A 23,676-nucleotide genomic window follows, 5' to 3' on the forward strand; every position below is an offset into this window, starting at 1 on the left:
GCAGCCCTCTTTGTAGTGGCCAGAAACTGGCTGGATGCCCATCAATTGGAGAATGGCTGAATAAAGTATGGTATATGAATATTATGGAATATTATTGTTCTGTAAGAAATGACCAACAGGATAATTTCAGAAAGGCCTGGAGAGACTTGCACGAACTGATGCTGAGTGAAACAAGCAGGGCCAAGAGATCATTATATACCTCAACAACAATACTATATGATGACCAACTCTGATGGTCCTGGCCATCCTCAGCAATGAGATCAACCAAATCAGTTCCAATGGAGCAGTAATGAACTGAACCAGCTACGCCCAGCGAAAGAATTCTGGGAGATGACTAAAAACCATTACATTGAATTCCCAATCCCTATATTTTTGCCCACCTGCATTTTTGATTTCCATCACAGGCTAATTGTACAATATTTCAGAGTCCAATTCTTTTTGTACAGCAAAATAACGTTTTGGTCATATATACTTATTGTGTATCTAATTTATATTTTAATGTATTTAACATCTACTGGTCATCCTGCCATCTAGGGGAGGGGGTAGGGGGAAGAAGGGGAAAAATTGGAACAAGAGATTTGGCAATTGTCAATGCTGTAAAGTCACCCATACATACAACCTGTAAATAAAAGGCTATTAAAAAAAAAAAAATGACCACCAGGATGATTTCAGAAAGGCCTGGAGAGACTTACATGAACTGATGCTGAGTGAAATGAGCAGGACCAGAAGATCATTATACACTTCAACAACAATACTATTTATGATCAATTCTGATGGACGTAGCCCTCTTCAACAATGAAGATGAACCAAATCAGTACCAATAGAGCAGTAATAAACTGAACCAGCTACACCCAGGGAAAGAACTCTGGGAGGTGACTATGAACCACTACATAGAATTCCCAATCCCTCTATTTTTGTCCGCCTGCATTTTTGATTTCCTTCAAGGCTAATTGTACAATATTTCAAAGTTCGACTCTTTTTATACAACAAATTAACTATTTGGACATGTATACGTATATTGTATTTAACTGATACTTTAACATATTTAACATGTATTGGTCAACCTGCCATCTGGGGAAAGGGGTGGGGGGAAAGAGGGAAAAAGTTGGAACAAAAGGATTTGCAACTGTCAATGCTGAAAAATTACCTATGCATATATCTTGTAAATAAAAAGGTTAAAAAAAAAAATAGATTGAGGAGACCAGTATTTACAAGTGGTGTCCTGCATCTAGAAAAGAAGAGATTTATTAGCAACCAAGAATAACTAGGGCAGGCTGACAATGCTGAAATTTACCATCAGTCTACTTTTATTTAGATCCAAATCCAAGTTATGAACTTACAGAGTTCAGAACAAAAATGCAGCAATCAGAATTGCTCTAGAACAGATAAACTCTGAGAGAACTCAGTATGCTCCAAGAAAGCAGCAACAAGACCAGCCCAGATCTTCCTTTCTGGAGTGCACAGAGCCCAGCCTTGACATCATGTCTGACGTCAGGAAGTGAGCCGAAAGAACGAGCACACAAAAAAGGAATCCCCAAAAAAAATGAATTATTATGATAGAAGGGATGCACAAGACACAAATGCAGGAGAGTGACTTCAAAACATCCACAAAATACTAGAGTTTAAGGGAGTTAAAAAATGGTTTGTTTGTTTGTTTGTTTGTTTTTTTAACAAAATGAGAGCACTTGTGCAAAAAATTAGGGAAAAAAATGAGTTGTGGAAGAAAGAATTAGGGAAATAACAGCCTTGCAAAAAACATAAAAAACCTTGCACATACAACAACCTCCCTGAAAATTAGAATGGATCAAAAAGAAACTAATATTTCCATAATATATCAAGAAGTATTAAAACAAAATAAAAAGACTGAAAAAAAAATAGAAGTATATAAAATATCTTACAGCAAAAACTGAGCTAGACAACAGATCAAAAAGAAACTTTAATAAACTATCTCAATGCCATGATCAAATATTTCAAGAAAACACTAAAGATCTCTTAGAAACAGAAAACAAAGCAGAAATATAAATACACCTTTCAGATTTTGAAAGAAACCTAAAAATGAAAACTCCCAGGATTATTACTACAGATATCCAGAGTTTACAAATGAAAAGAAAAAATCTTGTAAGCAGTCAGAAAGAATTCAAGGAGTGAGCCACAACGAGGCTCACAAACAACTTAGCAGTCCTAATATAAAACAAAGAGCCTGACATGCCACAAGTACCAACAGATCCAATAATAACTTACCTAACAAGACTGAGTACAACATGAGGTGATTCAGGCCAATTCCAATAAATTTATGATATAGAGAGCCATCTGGATCCAGAGAGAGGACAATGAGGACTGAATTTGGATCATTACATAAGATTTTCATGTTTTTTATTGTTTACTTGTATTTTGTTTTCTTTCTCATTTTTTCCCTTTTTGTGTTGGAATCCTAGAGTTAACAACTTGAAACAAGATTATAACTCAAGGGAGATGAAAATACCAAAGGAAATAGAAAATCAAATCAGATTAGCGGGTTTCTAAAGGGGCTCACTTGAAACAGGTATGAAACAAGATATACATAAATCCATCAATATGGGTGGCATTACACATAATTACATAATATACATAAACACATAGCAATATAACACAGGCTAGTAGTAATGCAACAAATAACATGAATCAACATGAGAATTTATACATGTCCATAAGTCCTAGAAATAGTCCAAAAGGAATCTATTGTCCATTAGTTCATGTGCCAGGAATCCAATAATTCCTGTAAGCTCTGAAGTACTGCAAATAGTCTCATCAACAATTTTTCCTCTCAAGGAAATCCAACGATTCCTGAAGACTTTAAAAGTTCTTTTAACAGTCTCATTGTCAGCCATGCTCTTTCAGTGTCAGATGTTTCTTAAATCGTCTCCTTTGTTTTGAGGTTTTTCTCTTTTTCTGTTTCTCTCTGATGGACAAGGTGAATACAGCTCATTGGCACCCATCCGATTCCCTCTCCTCCTGTAGAGATAACAAGCATACTCTGTTCCCCAAGCAGTTAACCTTTCTAATTCCCTTCTATTCACCACCTTCTGGATCTCTCCACATCACCTGGAGATTATCTAAAGATAGTGGAGCTGCTCGCACTGGACACTGCCCTTCTGGTGGGTTAAAAAGGCCTGTATTCTCCCCAACTGTAATCCCTGGATGCTATCTCATCACTTTTCTGTTGGTTGATTATGTAATCTCTGTATGCCATGTGATTACTTTTAGGCTGATTGATCAGAGTCCTAACCTTCTAAAGACTCTCTGGGTGTAATCTCAGCTGCTATCATGCCCCATCTGTCTTTTGATTCATATCTTGGGGCTGGGCCCTGCCTCTCATTTCTCTGGAGCAATCTGCATTCTGAGGCCCAGTGGAAGCCTCGGTTGCATTTTGGACATGGGGTTTTGGGTTTTCTCTCACCCTGTCTTCTCATTCTATCTCCATATCTACAATGAGCTCTCAAATGTCCAACTTTTCTACACTGAAAACATCGACAAGTTTCTTTTTTTTTTCTTTTTTTTTTTTCAAGAAATTATTATTATTATTTTTTTTATTTAATAGCCTTTTATTTACAGGATATATGCATGGGTAACTTTACAGGATTAACAATTGCCAAACCTCTTGTTCCAATTTTTCACCTCTTACCCCCCCCCCAGATGGCAGGATGACCAGTAGATGTTAAATATATTAAAATATAACTTAGATACACAATAAGTATACATGACCAAAACATTATTTTGCTGTACAAAAAGAATCAGACTCTGAATTATTGTACAATTAGCTTGTGAAGGAAATCAAAAATGCAGGTGTGCATAAATATAGGGATTGGGAATTCAATGTAATGGTTTTTAGTCATCTCCCAGAGTTCTTTTTCTGGGTATAGCTAGTTCAGTTCATTACTGCTCCATTAGAAATGATTTGGTTGATCTCGTTGCTGAGGATGGCCTGATCCATCAGAACTGGTCATCATCTAGTATTGTTGTTGAAGTATATAATGATCTCCTGGTCCTGCTCATTTCACTCAGCATCAGTTCGTGTAAGTCTCTCCAGGCCTTTCTGAAATCATCCTGTTGGTCATTTCTTACAGAACAGTAATATTCCATAATTTTCATATACCACAATTTATTCAGCCATTCTCCAACTGATGGACATCCATTCAGTTTCCAGTTTCTAGCCACTACAAAAAGGGCTGCCACAAACATTCGTGCACATACAGGTCCCTTTCCCTTCTTTATAATCTCTTTGGGAAATAATCCCAGTAGTAACACTGCTGGATCAAAGGGTATGCACAGTTTGATAACTTTTTGAGCATAGTTCCAAACTACTCTCCAAAATGGTTGGATTCGTTCACAACTCCACCAACAATGCATCAATGTCCCAGTTTTCCCGCATCCCCTCCAACAATCATCATTATTTTTTCCTGTCATCTTAGCCAATCTGACAGGTGTGTAGTGGTATCTTAGAGTTGTCTTAATTTGCATTTCTCTGATTAATAATGACTTGGAGCATCTTTTCATATGACTAGAAATAGTTTCAATTTCTTCATCTGAGAATTGTCTGTTCATATCCTTTGACCATTTTTCAATTGGAGAATGGCTTGATTTTTTATAAATTAGAGTTAATTCTCTATATATTTTGGAGATGAGGCCTTTATCAGAACCTTTGACTGTAAAAATATTTTCCCAGTTTATTGCTTCCCTTCTAATCTTGTCTGCATTAGTTTTGTTTGTGCAAAAACTTTTCAGTTTGGTATAATCGAAATTTTCTATTTTGTGATCAGTAATGATCTCTAGTTCTGCTTTGGTCATAAAGACCTTCCCCTTCCACAGGCATCGACGAGTTTCTCTAGAAGTCCCTTGCCAAGAAGGACTCTGTCTTCCCATGTTCATCATAGTCTGAGTATAATAAGCATTTGTGCCCACTGTGGCACAGCATCTTATGACCTCCTCTAAAGGAGCATCTTTGTCTAGTCCCCATATAATTTTTTTTGCAAACCTCATTGGCATTTTCCTTAGCCAGATGTCTGATCATTATTTCTGTGGCAGCATTATCTCCAATGGTTCTTATTACAGCTGTTTGCAAATGTCCCAAATTATCTAGTAACAGTTTTATAAGAGGATGTAGCCCCATAAAGAGTGCAACCCTTTTTCAAATCTTTAATTTTTTCCAAATTAAAGAGTGTATCTTCTCCCTTTTTGACCTTTAGAGTCAAGCTCTTGGATCACAGGGTATGCATTCATAAAATCAGATATATCTTCTCCTTCATTTTTTGCCTTAATTAATGCCTCTTCTAATCTTGTCATATTCTGCTTCACAGGAGAAGCTGACTGTTTTTCTGCCTCTCTCCCTCCCCCTTCTTCCTCCACCCATGAAGGGTTAATTGAGGGGGGAGGGTCATGAGATGTGGAATGATCTAATTTCTCCTGCTGTGAAGTATCACACTCAGAATTGTACTTAACTCCATTCTTATCTGATTCTTCCGGCTTTTCCCCTCCTTTAGTTGGCACCTCCCCTTCCTGCACTTTCTTCTTTTTCTTCATTCTAATACTTACATAATTTCTTATAGCCAGTTGTATTAAATTGTATGTATAAAGTATATTTTTGGAAATTGAGTTTGGATTAGAATTGTAGTATTCATCCAGTTTCTCTCCTATTAATTTCCACTCATCTAAATCCAATTCTTATTCCATAGAGAACCAAGGACATATGTGCTTTACAATTTCTAAAAGTTCAGTGATCTCCAAAATTACAATCAAACCTTGGCTTTCCATAACCTTGACAATGCTTTCTAAACATTTTCTTGAAGAAAAACAGAAGGCTGTTTTCTAAACATCTGTCCCATCTTAGCTGAAATTCTACTTTAACTCTTTTAACAAAATTTCTTTGTTGTACTCACCCTAATTTCTGGGTTGAGAATACTTTTCTACTGGATTGAGGATCAAAGGCATTTCCACTGAGATCAGGATTTTGTCAGTCCCATGTTCAGGGTGCCAAAATGTGGTGTTCTTTTTCTTTAAAATAATAATGGTTCTCTCTGGGAGCAGGTTTCTTGGGGGAGGTTTTATGGAGACAGCCTTAGTTTCAGCTAAAAGTAAATAATCACCCAAATGCAGCCAGCTGCTAAAAGTTCAAATCTTTTATTGTGTCGTTCAATATAGCCCGGTTAGTTTTCTTTAGAGGCCTCTCTCCTTGGTTCCAAGAGCTCTTGCAGCTTTGTCCTTTGCTTCTGCCTCTGCTTTCTTCAGCCTCCAGCCAGCACAAAGGTGGAAGATGGAATGGATCTGATTCCTCTAGCTCAACTCCAAATATCTCCAGCCAGCACCAAGATGAAAGTTGGAATGAAATCTGTCTTGCCTCCGAGAGAGGGCTTGTGGGCTTCTGTATCTCCCAGAGTGCTTCCTCTCCGACTCTTGGAAATGTTCCAAACTAAACTGAACTTGAACTCTAAGAGCTTCTATATATATGATTTCCCAAAGGTTGATTCCTTCTTCTGGAGGCAGTGATTAAGGGAGGTGTGAACTCACAAAGTTACAAAGTTAACTTTGTGAATCTCCCATACTTGTGAACTCCAATGAGTACTTAAATACTTCTTGATTATATGAGCTCTCCAAAGGTGTGAACACAAGCATTGTATCAATTCCACTGAGTTAACACTAGGATTCTAACGGCTCCCTTGAGTTATCACCTTGTTTCAAGTTGAGTTAACACTAGGATGGGACATGTATAAATTCTCATGTTGATTCATGTTATTTGTTACATTACTACTAGCCTGTGTTATATTGCTATGTATTTATGTATATTATGTAATTATGTGTAATGCCTCCCATATTGATGGATTTATGTATATCTTGTTTCATACCTGTTTCAAGTGAGCCCCTTTAGAAACCCACTAATCTGATTTGATTTTCTATTTCCTTTGGTATTTTCATCTCCCTTGAGTTATAATCTTGTTTCAAGTTGAGTTAACACTAGGATTCCAACATTTTTGATTTGATTTTTCTTGTGCAGCATGATTAATGTGGAAATTGTATAGAAGAATTACACATGTTTAACATATACTGGATTACTTGCTGTGAGGGAGGAGGAAAAAGAGAAAAATTTGGAATACATTTTGCAAGGATGAATGTTGAAAACTATCTTTGCATATGTTTTGAAAATAAAAAGCCTTTTTTTAAAAAAACTAACATATGAAAGAAAATTAGATTTTGAACAAAACAGAAGACTTCTTAAGAATTCCTGATAAAGGGGAAGTTAGATGGCACAATGGGTAATGCAGTGGCACTGGAGTGAGGAAGACCTGAGTTCAAATTTGACCTCAGACACTAAACACTTCCTAGCTGTGTAACCTTAGGCAAGCCACTAATTCCTGATGAAAAGACCAAAGTTGCACAGATACTTTGAAGTTCAAATATAGGAGTTAAGAGAAACAGAAAAAGGTAAATACTTTTTTAAAAAAATTATTATTATTAATAATATTTAATTTTTCCAAATACATTCAAAGATAGTTTTCAACATTTGCCTTTGCGAAACCTTGAATTCCAAATTTTTCTTCCCTTACCCCTCTTCCTTTTCCCCTAGACAGCAAGCAAGCTGATATATGCTAAACAGGTGCAAGTAAATATCTTTTATCAGGATAAACTGCTTACATTCTAATATGAGGATGATACAAAGTCCCCTCTAAACCTTAACATCAAAAGTCATAGAGATTCAATTTAGACTACGCCTAGGAGTGGTTTTGTTTTGTCTTGTTATCCAAAACAAGAATGGAAAGAAAGGGAAAAAGGAATATAGTGAAGACAAAAGGAAAGGAAAATTAGGGGAAATAATCTCACATAATTGGGACACAAATATAATCCATTCAAACATAGATGAAGAAGTGGGGATGGAAGCTCAATTTCACATTCATCAGAATTGGTCAAAGGAGGAAAGAATATAAAGACACACAAGTGGGTTAATTCATATCCCATGGGAAGAAGAGTGAAAGGGAGAATCTGGGGCAACAGGAAGAGTACTTTAGGAGAGGGATTAGCAGGAAGCAAAACAAACATAAGTAAGAAAGCAAACATTTTCAAGTCTCTTCCAGAAGTAACAAAGAGAAGGAATATGAGAGGATACTCAAACTGGAGGAAAACTGAATGGTGATAATGTGATTCAATATTGTGGATGCTGTTAAGAAATGATGAATAGGACAGTTTTTTAAGAAACCTGGAGATCCATGTGGAGTTAAATGAACAGGAAAAAAATTTATACAACAAAATAGTAAAAAACAGACAATTCTGAAAAGACTTAGGACCTCTGATCAGCCTAACAATCAACTACCATTCCAAAAGACTAAAGATGAAACATTCTACCTCCCTCCTAATAGAGAGGGGAAAGATTCAGAATGCAGAATACGGTGTTGTTTCAGACACATGTATAAAAATATATTTTTTTAGTCATGTCCAACTCTCTGAGACCCCATTTGGGCTTTCCTTAGTAAAGATACTGGAATGGTTCGCTATTTTCTCTTCTTGCTCATTTAATTGATGAAGCAACTGAAGCAAACAAGGCTAAGTGACTTGCCCAGGTTCACAAAGTTAGCAAATGTCTGAAGTCACATTTGAACTCAGATCCTCCTAAGTCTAGGCCTGACACTCTTGAGAACTATATCACCTGTCCCAAAGATGGTACCCTGTGCTCTATTTTGCCACCTTGCTACCCATTTGGGAAAGTATACAGTGCTTTAAATAATCCTCGAGCTATTCACTAAAGCAAAATATGGTCTTCTGACATCAGTATTATCACCATCCCAAAAGAATCAACTGCTAACAAAGGGCAACAAAAAGACATCTGGTCTTATCTGAGCCTCAATTTTAGCCTCTGTAAAATGTGGCAACTAAGTGGCTCAGTTAATAGTCCCCTGGGCTCAAAAACTGCCCCATTCATCACTTCTTAGAGCATCACCAATACTGAATCACATTTGTATGTCATAATCTGTTCCACTCTTCCCTCCCCCATTTATTTCCCCTTTTAAGAATCCTTTTGTTTGCTTCCTCAAAAAGAGCTATAAAAATGTTTGTGCTCTATTACTTAAAGTGCTAACCCCTCTGCTAAACTCCCCTCCTGGCAGAGCCGAGATCGAATTCGGCCTCACACTCGCCAGCTGTGCCACCTTGGCTGAATCACTTACCCTCCGCTAACCTTTTAAGAGGGAGGGTGACAGCACTCCCCTCACAGGGCCGTTGGGAGGATTACACGAGATCATATTTGTAAAAGGACATGGTATAGAACTGGCGCGATCCAAATGCCTCGTTCCTCCCCCCTTTGTAAAAGGAGAACTGTGGAACCCGATTCTAACGTAATGTGATGGATTTCGGGTCGCCTCATTCTCCCTTCGAGTTCCTTGTCAGGGGGTTCGCGCTAGTTTGGTGTTGCTGTGGATGGGGAATGGGGAGAGGGGGCCTTCAGGAGAAGAGGGGAAGAAGAAATGCCCCCGCGGGGCCGGACCAGAGCTGGAGGGCCCCACACCAGGACCCTTCCTCCTGCTCCCCAGGGGTACTGCCCAGGGCTTAGGAACAGAAAGGGTTACTCCCCGTATACAGGTCTGATCCACTACCCCGCCGCCAGCTTACAAAAGGACTCACCGCCACCTGCGCAGTTATCTGGGGGAACTAGCCCCACGCACACTGCCGCTTCCTCCAAAAGCAGAGAACCTCCGCCGCCCGCGAACTCACAGGAAACCGTAGAGGGAGGGGGGGTACCACGCTCCCTGGAGCATCACATCCGGCGCGCCGGCGATTACGTCACGCGCCGCTCGGCCAGAAAGCGAGAGTTTCCGCGCTTGGCGTCATCAGGAGAGCGACGAGGCCTCAAAAAGAAAGAGAAAGGAGCTGCTGTTGGGTACTTGTCTTTAAGACACCCCGCCCGCTGTTTGGGGCGGAGGAGGAGGTGAAAGTCGTTTGGATCCCCAGGAGTGCGGAAATCGCCGAGGACTTCGCGGCGCCGTGTGCCGTGAGCGAAAGGTAAATCCTGCTTCGTGTAAGTGATGTATCCTACTCCTCGTCTGCCTTTCTTGTGCATTTACTCTCACCTCCTTTCGTCAGGATTTAATATCTAAGTCTTGGACCCAAACGATCCAGTTGAAAAACTTTAATAAGAGTTACCTCTACTAGTTACTTGGAGCTTTGAACCTAGATTCGAAAAATGAAATAAAATAAAACGCAAGCAGGTTTATTTACCACTTCGCTTTTCTAGTGTCAGGCTGCAGCCAATGCAACAAACACGGGTTCCTGGAACAATAATACACCTATGCAAAATATCCCACTATCTCTATTTTTTTTTTAATTAAAATTATGAATTTAATCGCAGTCTCATTTCACCGGGGCCATCGGACACTTTCCTGTGTAATTTACTAACAAGAATAATGCAACTATGTAAACGCCTAAATATATATATATATTTTTATTACAATATAACATGCAAGTTTTAATGATAACAATTAACATTTATATAGAGTTCATAAATGTACTGTTACTGTGCTAAGATGATCTCAGTGAAAATAACAATTTCATTCGATTCTCACAGCAACTTTGGGAAATTGTTGCTGTTATTATCCCCCCTCTACACAGATGAGGAAACTGACATAAACACAGGTTAAATGAGTTGGTCAGGCTCAAAATATGTTTTATATCAAAAGAAGGAATAATTCTGCATTCACAACTGAAAGAGATATTCTTGATAAGCTTTGCTGTGAGGAAAGTAGGCACTTACTGTAATTTAGAGTTTTAGCAAGTTATCTAAGACAATGAAAGGTTAAGTGGCTTGCTCAGAGACACATAGCCATGTTTCAGAGACAAGACTTGAACTGGGGTCTTTGTGCCTGACTCCTAAGATGAAGGGCCAAAGATATAGACAATGAGACATAAAGATAAGGTCCTTTCAGGTGTAGTTGAATACACTGTACTTTTTAGGGAATCTTAGTGTTTAAGTATTTCAACTACAAAGAGCTAAAAGATATGTTGAACTCAGAACCAGATCGCTTCAGTAACTTATTCTCCAGCCAGCAAGCATAAGAGAGAGGTCGAATTTCAAATATGTGTTGGATGGTCACAAGTAAGTTAGAATTAAGTGTCTTGCCAAGGTAAACCAGCTTATAACTGGAAAAGGTAGTTTTATTTAAAAAAAAAAAAAAAAAAAAAAAAAAAAGAAAGAAAGAAACTATTCCTCTACTTCCTGCCAGAATTACAGATGAGGAAACTGAGGCAAGAAGGATTAAGTGAATTGCTCCGTCTTACAGCTAGTTAGTATATGAGACCAGCTTTGAACTCAGGAAGATGAGTCTTCCTGACTTCAGACCTGGCATTCTATCTCCTGGACTACCTAACTATCCTCAAATTTCCTTATAGAAGCCAAAATCTTCCTCTCTTTAATTACCCCTGGTTGCTTCTAAAGTTAATTTCATTTCCATGTGCCTGGCCTGTAGTTACTTGCTACAGCTCTCATGTTCTGCTCCTCCCAAGTTTTTCCTTCAGATTAAACATCCCTGATCTGTTTAATCAGTCAATTTACCAGACATTTTTATTAACTACATTGAGGATAAAAAAAATCAGCAATGACATTTAAATCCCTCCCCATGAGTTTATATTCCATTAGAGGAAAGAAGAATCAGATTTAAGAAAATTAAGGAAGGAAAATTCACTTTCACCTACAGGTAGGTTATTAAAGAAGACGTAGTACATATGACATCCTGAATTGGCCATTAAAGGAAGAGAGGAAATACAACAGATAAATATTAAAAGTCTGTTCCAGGCATAGTATAATTGCATGAATGAAGGCATAGAGGCACTAGTAGGGGGGAAAAATTAAAAGATAGAGAATAATCCAGGTTTTACTGAAATGTACAATATGTGAATAAGAGATAAGGAGAGATAATTGGGGTTTTCTCTTGAATTTTAACAACCATCAAATCAGATGAGCATTTCCATATATAATGCAAAACAAAATAGGCATATATAGAGAGACTCAAATTTACAACAGGTACTACTTATTATATTATAAAAAAGTTAACATATTCTTGGAATTTGTGTGCATGCTTGTGTTTCCCAATTATCTTGCTTTTGTTCTCTTCTATGATTTTTTTTTCATTCTTCAAAGATCCTCTTTTCTATGTTCATTTTTTCATTCTCCTTTCTACCCTCTCCCCCAAATTGAGAAAAATTGTTGTAAACAAAATTCTGAATTCCAATTAAAGGTAGAGTAGTTTGAAATTTTAATAAATTCCTGAAGGAATCAGGTGTGAAACTCAAAATGAGCTCACACACTTTGCAGAAGCAAGAGCAAGAGCATTCATCTTTTTCCCAGCCATAAAGGCCCTCCTTCATCTCCCCAGTGAATGGGGTGATGAGGTTACCATTCTTTCCCATTCCTCCTACTACATGTCTCTTTTTAATGAATATATTGTATGACCATTAAAATGAGCCTTAGCATGACCATTAAAATGAGCCTTAGCTCCTCCTGGGGAGGAAAAGTTAATATTTATGAAGCAATTAAGCATAGGTACTTTAGCTAAGCTATAACTTTTGTCCTACTTTCAGATTTTTTTTTTTTTAAACACTGCACAACTAGTTCTGTCCTGTTTTATCTAGTTTCAAGTAGTTTCAAGAGCTTCCCCTGCTCTCCTTTTCTGGACTACTTCTGGTTCCAGACTTAAAGTTTTCCTCTACTCTAGGAATATAACTTGTTGAAATCTTAGTATTAATTCAACTTGAAACAAAGTGATAATTCAAGGGAGATGTTAGAATCCTAGTATTAACTCAATGGAATTGATACAATGCTTCTGTTCACACCTTTAGGGAGCTCATATAATCAAGAAGTATTTCTGTGCTCATTGAAATTCACAAGTATGGGAGATTCACAAAGTTAACTTTGTAACTTTGTGAATTCACACCTCCCTTAATCCCTGCCTACAGAAGGAAGAGTCAACCTTTGGGAGATCATATATATAGAACTTCTTAGAGCTTCAAGTGAGTTACTTCGGAACATTGCCAGGGGTTGGGGAGGAGCACTCTGGGAGATTGAGAGCCAGGAGCACTCTGGGAGATACAGAAGCCCACAAGCCCTCTTTCTGAGGCGAAGTCAGATTCATTCCAACTTTCACCTTGGTGCTGGCTGGAGACATAAGGAGTTGAGCTAGAGGAGTCAGATCCATTCCAAAGTTTTTCTGCTTTTCTGTTTCTCTCTGATGGACAAGGTGAATACGCTCATTGGCACCCATCTGATTCCCTTTCCTCCTGTAGAGATAACAAACACACTCTGTTCCCCAAGCAGTTAACTTGTCTAATTCCCTTCTGTTCACCACTTTCTGGATCTCTCCACATCACCTGACGATTATCTAAAGATAGTGGAGCTGCTCGCACTGGACACTGCTCTTCTGGTGGGTTAAAAAGTCTGTATTCTCCCCAACTGTAATCTCTTCCTGCCATGTGATTATTTTTAGGCTGATTGATCACATCAGAATCCTGACCTTCTAAAGACTCTCTGGGTGTAATCTCAACTGCTATCATGTCCCACTTGTCCTTTGATTGATAACTTGGAGCTGGGCCTTGCCTCTCATTTCTCTACTTGAAACAAGGTGATAACTCAAGGATAACTGTTTATTCTCACCAAAGTAAAGGAAAATCTTGGTCTTACTGTAACTAGAATTTTTGGCTATTTCAATCAGTTTCAATCACATCCAACTCCTTGTGACTCCATTTGGGATTTTTTTTGACAACAGTATTGGATTGGTTTGCCATTTCCTTCTCCATTTCATTTTACAGATGAGTTAACTGAGTTATATACAGGATTAGGTGACTTGTTCAAAGTCACACACCTAGTAGACTCAGGGCAGATTTGACTCTGGAAGATGAGTCTTCTTCACTGTGCCACTTAGCTAGCATTTCTAGCACTATTTCAAAAAACAATGAGAATAATGGATAAATTAAATCAGTTCATACTATTATTCCCAGGTTTTTCTGAAACCATCTCTTTGATTTTTTTTCTTAGGTCACTCTAATATTTCTTTATATTTATATACCATAATTTGTTCATCGAATTCACTGTTGATGAGCACTCCCTGGATTTTCAATCCTTTGCTATAACAAAATTAATCATTATAAATATCTTTACATATCCTCTTTCTTTAATCTCTTGGGGAATAATCCTTTCATTCGCTATTTATTGCATCAATATCATTAGGTTAAAGTTTAGTGACTTTTTTTAGGTATGAGTTTTAAATTGTTTCACAGACCATCTGTATCATTTTTCAGTTCTACATAGTATATAAGTATGCTATCTTTATATAGCCACTCCATTTATTTTGTTATATTTGCCAAAGTTATAACAGTCAAGTGGAACCTCAGAGTTGATTTATACTTCTCTAGTTATTAATGATTTTGGAGCATTGTTTTCATATGCCTGTTAATAGCCTGAATTTCTTCCTTTGCTAACAGCCTGCTCTTTTCTCTTAAGCTTTGACCATTTCCCTATTGGAAAATAGATTTAGGGTAGAATAGGAAAGGAACCTGCACACAGCAGTGGCTTGCCTAGGTAGAGATGCTTTCCTAGATAGGGTAGTTAGTGGAGGAAAAAGAAAATTGAAGAGCCAGAAATAATCCTGAGTCTCAGATCTCAGGTGAAAAGCAAAGAGCCTATAATTCTGCCTCTGCTCTGTTGACCCAGAGCTTTCCAATTGACTGATATCTGGGGAGTGCTGTAAAAGTCTTGGTCATATGCAAAGCCAAGTGACAAAAAGTAGTTTGATTGCTGTCTCTCTGGTGTGAACTCTACAAGTTCCCACATATCCCCAAGATCCTGAAATAGCATAATACTCAGTATTCCTGTAATCAAGAAATAGTTTCTGGATAATTTAATCATTTTACTAATAAGGCCAGCACATTATTAATAAAAGGATTTGTTGGTCTCTTTGACCAAAAAGTATTTGGAGACAGGCTTACAGTTTATATACCCTTTGAAGAGTAAGTATTTAATGAAGGACTAAGAGTGACCTCATATCACCCTTAGACAGAGAGACTTATCTCTAAATCCAGACCATCCCCAACCTTGGGCAATCTATTGAAAGAATGTATGCCCACCCAGCCCTGAACAGAACACAATGCCTGCTCCACTAGGGTAGGATCTTAAACTATTAATGTCACTATCAGCCATGTCCTTCAAGAGACTGAACTTTGTATAATCAGGACTTTAGAAGAAGGGAAAAACTCTGGATCTCCCCAAATAACTGATTATTAATAATTATTTCTTTCATCCTCAAGAAAGAGTAACAGAACCAGTCCAGACCTTCTCTCCAGATATGCCCAACTTCCTGACCCTGCAAGTCCATAATCAGAAAGTAGACTGAAAGAAGGGGCAAACAACAATAACAAAAAAAGGAACCTTCCATAATGAACTACTGGAGTGATAGGAATGCACAAGACACAAATGGAGAAGAGAGTAATTCCAAAACATCTACAAGTTATTGCTTCACAGAAAAATACAGCTTGAATACAGACTTTACTAGTATTCTTGAAAGAGAAAAAGGAAAAAGTTGAGAGAATTCAAAACTTTTTTACAAATGGAATGAAAGAATTTGAAGAAAAGACTAGAAAAGAAATGAGTTATGAAAGAAAGAATTAGAAAAGGGGTTAGTAGCTTGGCACAAGTACAAAGCTGTGCTTGAATAACAAACTCCCTAAAAATTAAAATACACCATATAGAAGCCAACGCCTCAAGAGACATTTTTAGAAATATTTTTAGAAAGTCAAAATGTTGGGGAGGGAGGGAAGTATAAGATATCTCATTGCCAAGACAATTAACTTGGAAAACAGATTGAGGAAAAAATTATTATTGGACTATGTGAATGCTATGACCAAAAAAAGCAGGAAAAAAAAAAACCTGCCTAAATCTCTTAGACCTAGAAATAATCCACCTATCACCTGAAAGAAATCCCAAAATAAAAACTCCTAGGAACAACATGGCTAAAATCTGGAGCTTCCTAGTCAAAGAAAAAAAATACTGCAAGGAACCATAGTCGGGATCATACAATTCAGGAGACTCCACTATAATGAAACAGGGAACTTAGACTATGATATTGCAGGAGTTAAAAGATGTGTATTTACAATCAAGAATAACTTGGGAAAACAAAGTATATTAGCACAGTGCCATGATATATGATAGGTACTTAATAAATGTTTATTGACTGATGCTAGTAAGAGCAGGGCAGAAAATGGACCTTTAATGAAATGAAGGACTTCCAAATATTTCCCATGAAAACCCGAGAGGAACTTTGAAGTATAAACATAGGCATGAAACAAGGAGGGAGATGAGTTGGAGCAGCTGATTCTTTAACCTCACTTTCATCTAAACTGCTCAAAAAAAGAAAGAATACACATACATGCGATTGGATACAGAGATACATTTTACTCAACAGAGAAATGGGAAGGAAAGAGGAGGTAAGAAGAAACAAAGCAAAACAAAGTTTGTTTGATTTTTTTTTCCCCCAATAGATAGTATTTTATTTTTTCCTAATAATTACATGTAAAGACAATTTTAAACATTCATTTTTTTATAAAATTTTAAATTCCAAATTTTCTCCCTCTCCTCCCCCCTCTTTAAAACAATAAGAAATTTGACTAAGATTATGTATGTGTAGTCATATAAATCATATATCAATGTTGGTCCTTTATAGTAGATATTGGCAAACTATGATCTAAGAGCTAAATCTAGTCTGTAGGCTAGATCCATCAACCAGAGGATATTGCAATAGTCTAGACGTGAGGTGACGAATGCTTGTATAAGATGGAAGCAATATCAGAGAAGGGGGTACATATAAGCGATGTCACAAAGATACAACTGACAGGATTTGACACTTGGTTTGGGATTCCTGGTCAGAGTAGAGAGCTGAAGGGAAGTTTGAGGTACCCCCCTACCCCATGATTAGAGGTACTTATATTAATATCTCTTATTTAAAAAAAGAAAGAAAGAAAGAAAATCCACAAAGAAGAAAAAATCCCACCACTGAAACATATTAGGGGGACAGGAAAGACCAGTATTCATCTTTGATACTTTAGTTTAAAAAAAAAAAAAAAGCTTTTATCCCAAAGAATAACATGAAATAGCCCCCAACCCACAGAGAATTTGCAGAAGAACTCAAAAAAAGAATTTAAAAATCAAATGAGAGATATAGGAAAAAATAAAATAAAACCCATCCAAGAAAAACAAGATTATGGAGGGAAAGTTAATTAACTTGAAAAGGAGGTGCAGAGTCTAGAAGATGAAAATTAGAATTGAGCAAGGGGAAGCTATGAGAAATCAAAAATAATAAAACAGACTATAAAGAATGAGAAAATAGAATAAAATGTGAAACCTTTTTTAATAAAAGTGACAGATCTGGACAACAGATCAAGAAGTGAAAATATAAGAACAATTGGACTGACAGAAAGTTGTGACCAAAAAGAAATGACAATAATAACACAATAATTCAGGAAATAATCCAAGAAAAATATCCTGAAGTAATAAATCTGAGGGGAAAGTAGAAATTTTTTAAAATCCACTGATCAGCACCTCAAAGAGATCCTTTGTGGAAGACACACAGGAATATTATTGCCAAATTTTGAAACCCTCAGATCAAAATTTTTTTTTCAAGAAACAAGAAAAAAACAATTCAAATATGCTGGAGGCACAATTAGAATTATACAAGACTTATCAGCAGCTACAACAAAAGACCACAGGTCCTGGAATCATATCTACTGACAATCAAAAGTAGGCCTGCAGCCAAAAATATTATATCCAGCAAAATCGCCTATAATTTTGAATGAGAAAAAATGGACATTCATCAAACTTAGAGATTTTCAGAATTTTCTCTCAACCAAATCTGAACTTAACAGAAAATATAACATATAAGAACCAATATTAAAGATTATTTTTTAAGGAACTCAAAATGGCCAAATTGTTTATGGTTTTTTTACATGGGAAATATATAATATATGTTTAAAATTCACATCAACAATAGGATAGCTCAAAAGAAAGAGTTAAGGTACAAATAGTCATTATATAAATGAGGTACAGAGGAAGAATAGACACAGAGGCATTGAGTGGGGAGGAGGGCTTAATAATTGTGAAAAACCTTACATCAAGAATGGGTTCAATAGGCAACACTACATATATATCATGAAGTACCCTTCATTAAAATTCATTAAAAGTACCCTCCAAAATCTACAAATAAGGGTGGATAAACAAAGGGTGAGAAGAAAAGACAAAGGAAGGAACCTTGGGTGAGAAAATGAGAGTATGTGTATATATGTGGATACACAGACATACACACACACACACTCATACACATATATGTGTAAATATATCTTAACTGTAGCTTGGGGGGTGAGGATGGTGAAGGGGGGGAAGAATAAAGTAAATAAGGTGTACAACAGAATCAAAGAACAGTTTACAAAGAAGTAAAGAAAAAATGGACTTTGAATATAATTTCTTCTATTAATATATATATACACATATATACTTTATCTGGTAATTTGTTGTTATATATTTTGGGAAAAATGTCTACATAATAGTTTGAAATGTCCACTAAGCAATTAGAGATGTGAAACTGGAGATCACAAGAGAGTTGAGAGCTAGATAAATAGATGTTGGAATCATCAGCATAGCAATGATAATTGAATCCATGGGAGTAAGGAGATCACCAAACAAAATAGTGAGAAGAAAAGCCAGTACTGAGCCTTTGGGGGACACCCAGGATGAATGGGTATGTGACCTCAATGAAGATCCAACTAAGGAAACAGAGTGGCCAGATAGGTAGTGAGAGAAAATAGGAAAGAGTACTATCATGAAAATTAGAGAAAAGAGGATATCAAGGAGAAAATGGTTGTGCAAAGTTTGTAGAGAGGTCAAGAAGGATGAGGACTGAGAAAATGTCATTAGATTTAGCCATTAAGAGATTGTTATTAATTTCAAAGAGAGAAGTGTCAGATGACTGATATGGTTGAGAGTCAGACTGCTTCCTAAACAGGCTAATCTGAGTATGAACTAATTGTGGCCTTCCTGGTCTGAGCTTTTTAGGTTTTTGACTTGTTTCTAGGTCTGTACATTACCATTGCAGGTTTAACCTTAATCATTGTTGCAGTAGATACCTACTGGGCCTCAGCCCCAGCCAATTGGCTGGAAAACTTCAGTAGATCAGTTATAGACCTGAAGACTTGCCCCTAGGCTACGTTCTCTGGCCTGGTATACAGCTGTGGACCCCATTCCTAATGTGCAGACTAGAAGATACTCTGAGGTCAGACAAGGCTACAATCCTTGCTCAGTACCTTGGTACACAACTATACCACACCACCATCAACCCTGATCCATTTACTGAAGAGCAGCATAGCTGTACACTCACCCCTGGTTTGGGGCCCCAAGAAGGTGCCAACCCTGGTTCAAACACTTCTGACTCTATAAATAAACTGAGCTGCTGGCTTATCCTTAATCAGATCTCCCTATACTGGATACCCAGCTTCAGGCTCCAGCCCAAGCCCCAAAACTGGAAAGCTTTACAGGCTTTCCTGGCTAGACCCCTCTTGCCAAAGTCCAAAGATACTTCTGACTGCCTTTTTGTATATTCTTTGGCTAAAAAAGTTACCTAGTCTAGTGTTTCCTTGAATTTCCTGATCACCATTTGGTGATTTTTCCTCCATTTTTATTAAAGAGCTGTGTAAGAGATCCTGGAATGAACTAATTCCTATCATTTTACCTATTCAACTAGCCCATTCAATTTAAGAATAGTTTTCTGAACTAATAGTAAATCAGATTAAAAGAAATCTTAAGTATTTGCTACTCAACAGTTCTGGGATAATAAATTCTCTTCTGGTTTTAGATAGAAGACGACAGAATAACTTTTTTAGTTTCTTTTTTTTTTAATCTCATCTTTAATTCCCCTATATAATTATATGATATATTTCAATAGAAGTGGTCTTCAGAAGAAATCACATTACCTACACAAGGGGGGGAAAATCCTATCAATTTAATAGATTAGTAAAAAAGCTGTCTTGATTCTTCTTATTTTATATTCACAGGATTTTTTTATTATTTTTTTTAATAGTATGAGTTATCTAATGTTGATCAAAGTTATTTCTTACATTGACTTAAAGGCTTTCTTCCATTGACAGCAAAAGATTTCTCTTTAATGTGGTTTTTCTGAGCTCTGATTCAATTAATGTCTCAGGCTAATTAATGCTAAATCTGAAGGATTTTCTACATCAGTTATATTTATAGTGGTTTTTTCCAGTATGAAGTCTTTGTAGCTGAATAAGATTTGAAAAATTAAAGAAAGCTTTTCTGCTTTTCTGCATTCCTAATATGCATAGGGTTTTTCTTCAATATACTTTTGTATTCAAACCTATTGTGATGAACTTGGCTTTAGGCAATCCTAAATATAAACCACAACTAAAGTCTCTCAAAAATCATGTTTTCCTCAGTCCTTGTTGGGGGTTCACACCTGAAGTGAACACAAATACTTAGAAGGAACCTTAAGACTCCTTTCTTTCCAAGACATCTTCGCCTATCTGAACATAGCAATTTGTTCTTCATACCAAGTCTGTAGGAGCCCATACCTAAATTGAAAAGTATTGGCCCTTTTAAAATACTTGGAGTTCCAAAATACAGGGGAATTTAACACTAACTCATAGGACTATAAATTATTTCATTCTAAGGGCGAACAGTTTTTAGCCAACATTCAATTTTCTCTGGATATGAAGGTTGCCCCAGACCATGAACTACATCCCTACCAGTAATTCACCGGGAAACCCAGTCCTACCTGCGCATCTCGCCTTCTGCTTCCCTCTTCTCTACTTGGAATAGCATCCTTCAGACTGGACTTCAAGAGATTGTGCCTCAATTCACTGAGGAAGCTGATCCTTTCAGCTTTGGGATTCTTCTCAGGAGCTATCTAGATTAGTGAGAGGGTAAGTACAAATTTAATTAACCCTAATGTCTGGTTATCTAGTGCATGCTTCACATGTTATCTACTATCTTCCAGAAAACCCAAGCCTTTCCAGACATCTGCCCTACAACCCTACCTACCATTGCATCTCCATTTTCCTACCTCTTCTTAGAGAGTTTCTGGTTCACAAGGAGCTTACAGACCAATAGAGGTGATAAGACATAAGCAGTTATGTACAGGCAGATTATATATGGGATAAATTCAACATAATCTTGGAAAAAAGAGGATGGAATTTTAGCTGAGACTTGAAGGAAGGTAGTGATGAGGAGGGAACGAGTCTAGACATGGAGTTATCTTGTGAAAGGAATAGCAAGGACGCTACTATTACTGAATCACAGAGATATGGGTGGGGGCTAGGGAGAAGAAGAGTAAAAAGACTGAAAAAACAGGAGGGGGCCAGATTGTGAAGGGGTTTGAATGACAGAGAACTTTTATGTTTGATTCTGGTGATGATAGGGAGCCACTGGAATACTGAGGGAGGGATGATTAGAGCTATGCTTTAGGAAGATTAATTTGATAGCTGAGTGGAGATTGCAGACAGTGGAGAGGCTAGAAGCAGGGAAATCTATTAGCAGTCTGTTGCAGTAGTCTAAACATGAGGTGATGAGGGCCTTCACCAAGTTGATAGCAGTGTCAAAGGGACAAGCCCACAAGCCTGGATGATTGGGAGGATGCCATTGAAAGTAATTGAGAAGAATCATTTCTAATGGAGCAGTAATGAACTGAACTAGCTATGCCCAGAAAAAGAACTCTGGGAGATGACTAAAAACCATTACATTGAATTCCCAATCCCTATATTTATGCACACCTGCATTTTTGATTTCCTTCACAAGCTAATTGTACAATATTTCAGAGTCTGATTCTTTTTGTACAGCAAAATAACGTTTTGGTCATGTATACTTATTGTGTATCTAATTTATATTTTAATATATTTAACATCTACTGGTCATCCTGCCATCTAGGGGAAGGGGGGTGGGGGGTAAGAGGTGAAAAATTGGAACAAGAGGTTTGGCAATTGTTAATGCTCTAAAGTTACCCATGTATATATCCTGTAAATAAAAGGCTATTAAATAAAAAAAAAAAAAAGAAGAAAGAAAGAAAGTAATTGAGAAGTTTGGAAAGGAATAGGTTTGAGGAGAAAGATAATGCCTTTGGTTTGAGACATGTTGAGGTGATAAAAAGAGAAACCCTAAAAATGTAGTTAATTAACATGGTAAAGACTCCAGAGTCTTATTTTGTTCTAAACAATCATAAAAGAAGAAAACATTTGGTCAGTGTATAAGAGGATTCAGCCAACACTCAAATTTTTGGACATTGGGAAATTCAATGTTATGGATAGGTTGAGATTAAATCTCATTACATTATGTTTTCCTGCTTTTTTATTTTTGTTAAGGGTACTGTCAACTGTTCACCTAGGTAGGAAACCTTGGCCTGGACTTTTCACTCTTCCTTACTTATAAGTCTTATTATTTCTACTCTTATAATTTCTCCCACATCTGTAGAGAACTGAAACTATTGGGTTGATGCACTGAGGTCGGGACTGCTGAGCGGTTAAGGCTAACTACTGATTGGACAATATTCTATGGGCATATGCTTGGAAAATGGTCCTTTCCACTATTCATACTGATTCAGTGATTGGTGAACAGAGGATTGTAGGAGGGACTAAAAGTTGGATTAAGACAAGTGAGGGTCACGCTCTTGGCGGTAGACGAGAGGGAAGGCGGTCGTGGAGAATCTGCTTCCATCCTGTTCAATCCTGCATCTAGGACCAAGAATAAATACTGAGGACTTTTGCTTATCCTGACTCCAGCTGATTCTGGGGTGTCCTGGTGCTAGCATGATCATTACACACATCTGTCCCCTTTCCTTCACAAACATAACCAGCACCCTCATTCAGGCCCTTATCATCTCCCCCTTGATCCATTTAATAGACCTTGCTTTAAGTCTCTCTCCATTCCCAGTCCATCTTCCAGACAGCTGCCAAAGTGGTTTTCCAAAGATGGGTCTGACCATGTCATTCTCTGATTCAATAAACCCTAGTAGTTTCCTATTTATTTTTCTATCAAAAATATTTGCTCTTTATCCAAGTACTTTTAAATTTTCTTTCTAGTTATTTCTAATACACATAATTATTTATAGGATTGCATATCTTTACAATTATAAATAAGTAGATATCCATATATTGGTGGTACATGCTTTTAAAAAAATTACTGATAGAGAGGAGTAACTCAAAACATTTGGAAAACACTGCACTAAAGAAATACATTAAGTGTAGCAAATATATGCTTTTTAATATTGGTAATTTGTAACTGTTTGCAGTAATTAAGCATACCCTAAATATTCTCCTGAATTCTAAAGCTTCAGATTTTTATTTTTTTTTAACTACTACATCTTCAACTTAAATGTGCTATTTGTTTTCTTAGAATAATGAAGAGCTGTATTTGAACTGACTATATCCTTTTCCCCTTCTTGATACAGAAATGAGTGGTGGATTAGCACCAAGTAAAAGCACCGTGTATGTATCCAACTTGCCTTTTTCTCTGACAAACAATGACTTATACAGGGTAAGTAAATTTGTTTATAAATACCTTTATTGAAGTCTATATAATCTATATTAGGATCCTAAATGAACAAAGTCTTACCCTAGCAGAATTGC

The 23,676-nt window shown here is 37.0% G+C and overlaps 2 protein-coding genes across 17 annotated transcripts in view; one reads left to right on the plus strand and one right to left on the minus strand.

The window, feature by feature from the left end:
- Positions 1-9,773, minus strand: part of PPHLN1 (periphilin 1) — a 188,791-nt gene extending 179,018 nt beyond the window's left edge. For 3 of the 11 annotated variants that reach the window (XM_012550524.3, XM_012550523.3, XM_012550522.3), the window contains exon 1: positions 9,640-9,766. The gene's annotated coding sequence lies outside the window, so the exon portion shown is untranslated. Of the gene's footprint in view, positions 1-9,639 lie in introns of all 11 variants that reach the window. The other 8 variants (XR_002770414.2, XM_031940569.1, XM_012550527.3 and 5 more) reach the window with 5 other exon arrangements.
- Positions 9,774-9,823: 50 nt separating this feature from the next.
- Positions 9,824-23,676, plus strand: part of ZCRB1 (zinc finger CCHC-type and RNA binding motif containing 1) — a 34,950-nt gene continuing 21,097 nt past the window's right edge. For 2 of the 6 annotated variants that reach the window (XM_031940575.1, XM_031940572.1), the window contains exons 1-3: positions 9,824-10,033; positions 20,776-20,982; positions 23,499-23,584. In XM_031940575.1, the coding sequence (XP_031796435.1) occupies positions 23,571-23,584 (14 nt within the window). In that variant the 5' untranslated portion in view covers positions 9,824-10,033; positions 20,776-20,982; positions 23,499-23,570. Of the gene's footprint in view, positions 10,034-13,490; positions 13,626-20,730; positions 20,983-23,498; positions 23,585-23,676 lie in introns of all 6 variants that reach the window. The other 4 variants (XM_031940574.1, XM_031940570.1, XM_031940573.1 and 1 more) reach the window with 3 other exon arrangements.

The sequence above is a fragment of the Sarcophilus harrisii genome, chromosome 5 (assembly GCF_902635505.1).
Source record: "Sarcophilus harrisii chromosome 5, mSarHar1.11, whole genome shotgun sequence".
NCBI classification, from domain to species: Eukaryota; Metazoa; Chordata; class Mammalia; order Dasyuromorphia; family Dasyuridae; genus Sarcophilus; species Sarcophilus harrisii.